Genomic DNA, 5,429 nt, shown 5'->3' with positions numbered 1-5,429 from the left:
GTGGACATCCTATTCAGGACAACTCTACATTAAGCCCAAGTGACAAGTAATAAGGGTGGACCTGGGGCTATAACTTTTTATCATGTCCACATAGATTACATCTGGACTAATGAACTAACTCATTCCTAAAACACCATAAATGTTTGTATAAACAGAGAAATGAATAAGTCTAAGTCCATCGGCCCTGAAGTACAGAACTGAGCTGGTGGCAATGCACAGATGATCTTTATCCAAAATAGACTGGAGAATGAAAGATCATATATGGTATTTAGTTTTCCACCATTTATATAATATATTTTTTCAGAATAAAACAGGACCACCACTGCGACCTGCAGTTTTCACAATAAAATCAAATAATTGTTAACAAATACTATTTATCACGAAGCACCTTTATCTAAATATAAATCTGATATTAAGCTTCTAAAGTACACAGTTTACTTCTTCCACTTCCATCCGTGTCAGTCTCTTCCGGACCCTTTAGAGGGACCCATAGTCCACTGTTGACCACTTTCCGGCGATACTCAGCAATGGTATATTACTTAGTCTTACAGAAATCCATTGCTGCCCCAAAAGTGAAGATAAAGACTCAAATCAGCTAATTATTTCTCTATACATATAAACATAATGATATTCTGGCACTTTATTTTGTAAATGCAAGCTTGTGGATTTAGCTAATGCAGTCAAAAGATGTAAACCAAAAGCCACATATGAACTTTATTTATTTTTTTAAGTCCACATCAAAAATAAAAGTCTGCGCTGCGGAGCGGTCTATGGAGTAGGACGTGGTTGGTGGTAGCTCCTGCCAATTTCGTTTAAAAAGTTAATTCCAATGTGCTTTTCTTTGTAAACCAAGTCGCTATCGATTGTTTTGCACCTTGGATCCACGTATACATCTTGTTTGCACCAAGTGACAATGTCGGGAAGAGGAAAATCTCGGACTATTCAGACCCAGCTAAAGTCATGCTCGCAGGCCTCGGCTTCTTCGCCGCCAGACCCACATGCTGTGACCGCTCCGACCGAGGTGAGCCCGGTCGCCGACACCCTCAAGGTGGAACTACTGGCATCTCTGAAAGAAGATATTGCCGGAATTATTAAGAAGGAGCTTCAAGAGGTTCTTGGAGATGCGTTGTCGTCTATCAAAGCTGAGGTACAGGCCGTGAAGACGCAGATAGCTAGTGACCATGCTGCTACCGATGCTAAACTGGTTAAGCTAACAGCTGTGGTGGGGGATGTGGAGGAGGCGCTCTCGGCTGCACTGATGATATTACTGGAATGAAAACTACACTGGAGCAGCTCACGGCTAAGGTTACCACATTGGCCAAGTGCCAGGAGTTAGAGTCAAGACCGCGCCGAAACAATATCAGGATCATCGGCGTGGAGGAAGCAGCTGGCTCCTGCTCACCCCGCCGTGGCTGCGCTGCTGAGGGAAGCGCTCGGGCTGGAAAAGGAACCGCTGGTGGACCGGTCTCATCGCTCTTCTCAGCCCAAACCCAGACCAGGCGAACGACCTCGAGTAATTGTGTGCAGGCTTCATTACTACAGTGACTGTCTGGACATTTTACGTCGGGCCAGGGAGCGCCAGCGGATTAAAGTAGGAGCCGGGACTGTATCGATTTTTCCGGATTACACTGCTAAGGTTGCCCGGGCTCGGGCGGCCTTCAATGAGGTAAAGCGGCTACTTCGTGGCATCGAAGGGATCAGGTACGGACTTTTCTACCCAGCGCAGCTGCGCATTACTTACAATGGAGTTGTAAAGGAGTTTACTGCATCCCAAGAAGCAAAGCAGTATGTGACTCTGATCTCTGCGTGAGCCCGACTCACTCTTAATGAGTCACAGACTTTGTCTGGGTGAATATCCTCCTGAGACCCAGAGAAAAAAAAGTTTTTGAATTTCTTTTTTTTTTACACTACATGACTCTTTGGAGTGAAAAAACATCACTACAATTGAAAAAATTTCAAAACATGTTTTTATTTATTTTTTAGAGTATGTCCTTTGGAGAGGACATCGGGACTCTCTTGTGGCAAATATGAACACATTTCGAGGATTACATTTACCTCTGAACTCTGACAATCTTTAGTGCTGTAAATTTCAAATAGTTACATCATTTAAGCCAGTGGTTCAGATTTCCAGGCACCTCATTCAACTCATCAAAAGCAAACTGATTAGTGTAGTTTAATCAGGTGTGTTAGTTCTGCTTTGGTTTGTGGTAGTCCATAAAGCAGTTCTTCTTCTTTGAGATGCAGAGGTACATGTTGCATTTGATGCACTTTATGTAGGTTTTTCCAGTGCACCCTTCTGCTCTGCACCTGGAAGTATTAGGATTGTCCATCATCTGTGGCAAATGGACAGCTCCATACTTTCTCACTTCCTGATCTGGCTGGGGCCTCCTTCTCTTCTGTGATGGAACGTACTCCTCATCATTCGACACATCAGATTCAATTGGATTGGGTTGGCCTGAGTGCCCCTGGGCAATCAGCTCCTCACCTAAGAGCAGTTTGAAGTCATGGTATTGGAGAGTTTTCTTCATAGGTCGTGCCAAAGCTTGGCTGTCTTCCTTATACTGTAACCAGGAGTTGGTGATGGCCAGATCGAAGAAGTGTAGGATTGTGCGTACAGTCCACTTCCTTGTGCGGTTAGCCATTCTATAAAAGCTAAGCATTCTGTCACACATATCAACCCCACCCATGTTGGTGTTGTACTCTGCCACCACTGCAGGTCTGGACACTTGAACATGCCTTTTGTCTTTCAGTGACCATCTGGTCCGGGTATCCTGGGGCTCTATTCCATGCACTGTTGATGCCATGAGTACAGGTTTATTGTCAACCCATTTTGTCACAGCCAGCTCAGGATGCTTCCTTGTCACCATTACGGAGGAGCCTCTTCCTTGTTTCAACAACTCTTTATCAGATGTAATGTTACAATCCTTTGGGAGTCTATTTTTCATCAGTGTTCCACTTGCAGGCAGACCCATTTCTAGCAATTTATCAAGTAGTTTTATTGAGGTGAAGTACCTAGACAGACAGACACAAACACAAAAAAAATGTCATTTGTTTACAGAGAATCATCATCAACAGCACCACAGTTGACATTTTCATCATACCTGTCAAAGTACAGGTGAGTTCCCGTGGGAATGAACTCAGTCAACCGAAGAACTGCATTTGCTCCTATTCCAAGTCCTGTGTCTCTGCCAACGAAGGTGTTTTTTCCTTGGTAGACTTCAAAATCCAATACAATTCCAGTTGGAGTAGCGAGAACAAACACCTTCAATCCGGTTGGATTTGGCTTGCCAGGAACAAATTGACGGACTGGACATCTACCAGTAAAGGGAATCATTTGTTCATCAATGGAAACATTTCCTGGTCTGGGTAGGTTTAGGCAGCCTTGTTGCACCTTCTTTAGAAGTGGACTGACTCTCCAAAGCATATTTAGCTTCCTCTCTTCTTCAGTTACATCAAGATCATTAGTGATTTTCAGAGAACATCTGATCTTGAAAAAGCGGTCCCTTGTCATAGACTCAGCAACTATTGGCACTCTTGTTTTTTTGGCCCAATACATTTTGATTTTTGGGTAACCAAGGCATGCCATGTACACCGAGACTCCAAAAAGGTCTTAATCTCCTCAGGTGTTGTATTCAGACTTGAGCCTGACACCTGAATCTGTCTCTGGTTTGTGCAAAAGGACATGTCCTCAAAAACTTTGTTGTCAATGTACTGCTCAAAGTATTTTGATGGTGGCCAGTCTACACGGTTTGGGGCAGTACAGACAACCTCTCCGGAGTCTTCCAGCACAGGCAGGAATCTTAAAAGACAGAGAAATACGTTGAATAATTATGTCCTCTAAAAGTGATAGTTCATCCAAAAAATACACTTATCTGTCTAAGCTTATCTACTCTTGTCTCAGAAGCCTACGTGTTAGTTTTGGTCCAAAGTGGGCGACGGGCCCTTACATCCTCAACTTCACTCTCCTCTTCCTCACTTGATGCCTCAGTCTCTGAACTCCCGACCTCAAAATCACCGTCAATCTGTCCCTCTTGGTCCTCCTCATCTGACAAATCTATGTCTGAGTCTCCATCAATAATCCTGTTTAGGATTTTCTCTGCCTCAGTCAGTGAGCTGACTTCTATTAAAACAGGTTAAAAAATTAAAAGCAAATCCTGATGTCCTCTATGGAGGACACACATAAACAGGTTATGTTTTATGCCAACAAATAATTAAACTGCTCTGAAAATTCACCTAACTATTCCTTAGATGTTCATTTACTAGAAGCAATCTGAATATTAAACTCACAAAGCTCATAATTAGAAAATAATATACTTACCTTTCTTCTTTCGATAAAATGTGCTCACAGGGATGGCAGCCATTTTGAAGAATCAGGAAGAAAATTCTAGAGAAGCCCCACCCCCACACATGTCATATCATTGGAGAGCCCAGGATGTCCTCTCTAAGGACCAATGGGATTTAACACAGTGCCATGTATGGTTTCAGAGTTATGAACAAAAAACATATGTCCTCCACAGAGGACAAAAATGCATTGCTGGGTCTCAGGACCCTTACTCTGCACTCTTACTTAGACCTGAGACTCAGGTACGTTACTAGGGAATTAAAGTTTTGGTTATATCTTGTTCAGTTTAGACATTGATGTTTGTGAGCACCTACAGTGATATTCACTGTTAGGTAGCATCTTTTCTACATTATATAGGGATTATGCGGGTTCCAACCTTGTTGCAATATAATAAAAATAATCTTAAAGTAGTATAATGATGCACATACTGGTGTTATAAGTTGGAGGTTGGTGGGGGCTATTAGCCGGTTTTTGTTAAGCACACTTCCAAGCTTTTTCGCTCTGCTGTATCTCCGTGTTCACAATTTACTGTGAATATTTGCCGTGTTTAGCACTGCTGTCTCCATTGTTCTGTTTTTTATGGAGACTTTGGGTGTTGTTTGGTTATGGGGTTATGTTTGGGCATGGGTTGTGGGGTGGACCATCTCAGCTCTCTATGGTTGTTTTTGTTTATATTTTACTTAATGGTTAACACCACTCTAGACCCTGGTATTGCAGGACCAGGCACTTCTCTACGTTTCATTAGCTGGAATATCAAGGGTATGGGTCATCCTGTTAAAAGATCAAAAGTCTTTTCCCACCTCAAGCGGTTAAAACCTTCAGTAGTGTTTCTACAAGAGACTCATCTTCGCATCAAGGATCATATTAGGTTGCGTTGCTCCTGGGTTAATCAGGTTTTTCATTCTGAGTTTAATTCCAAATCAAGAGGTGTAAAACAGTACAATTCTCGCCTACTAATGTGATAACTGATAAATATGGTAGATATGTGATAGTTGCCGGTATATTAATGCAGAGAAAGATTCTCCTGGTTAATATATATGCTCCAAACATCGATGATGCTGAGTTTGTAAATATTATTCCCGTTTTT

General features: G+C 42.3%; 1 protein-coding gene across 1 annotated transcript; it reads right to left on the bottom strand.

Annotated features, from left to right (window-relative positions):
• Positions 1-1,944: 1,944 nt before the first annotated feature.
• Positions 1,945-3,600, bottom strand: LOC129353418 (piggyBac transposable element-derived protein 3-like). Its single transcript, XM_055022744.1, has 2 exons — positions 3,102-3,600; positions 1,945-3,012 (listed from the first exon to the last, which is right to left on the bottom strand). The coding sequence occupies exons 1-2, from the start codon at positions 3,584-3,586 to the stop codon at positions 2,187-2,189; spliced, it is 1,311 nt and encodes a 436-aa protein (XP_054878719.1). The 5' UTR covers positions 3,587-3,600; the 3' UTR covers positions 1,945-2,186.
• Positions 3,601-5,429: the final 1,829 nt, after the last annotated feature.

This window comes from Poeciliopsis prolifica, unplaced genomic scaffold (genome assembly GCF_027474105.1).
Source record: "Poeciliopsis prolifica strain line A6 unplaced genomic scaffold, Auburn_PproV2 SCAFFOLD090, whole genome shotgun sequence".
Lineage (NCBI taxonomy): Eukaryota > Metazoa > Chordata > Actinopteri > Cyprinodontiformes > Poeciliidae > Poeciliopsis > Poeciliopsis prolifica.
This window is presented reverse-complemented; position numbering and strand designations above follow the sequence as displayed.

What these genes read in the sequence shown, in the direction of transcription:
- LOC129353418 (XM_055022744.1), bottom strand. Translation starts at nt 3,586, where the DNA reads ATGGCATGCCTTGGTTACCCAAAAATCAAAATGTATTGGGCCAAAAAA. An exon ending in ACTCACCTGTACTTTGACAG is followed by an intron (nt 3,013 to 3,101) that starts GTATGATGAAAA and finishes CTGTCTGTCTAG; the next exon opens with GTACTTCACCTCAATAAAAC.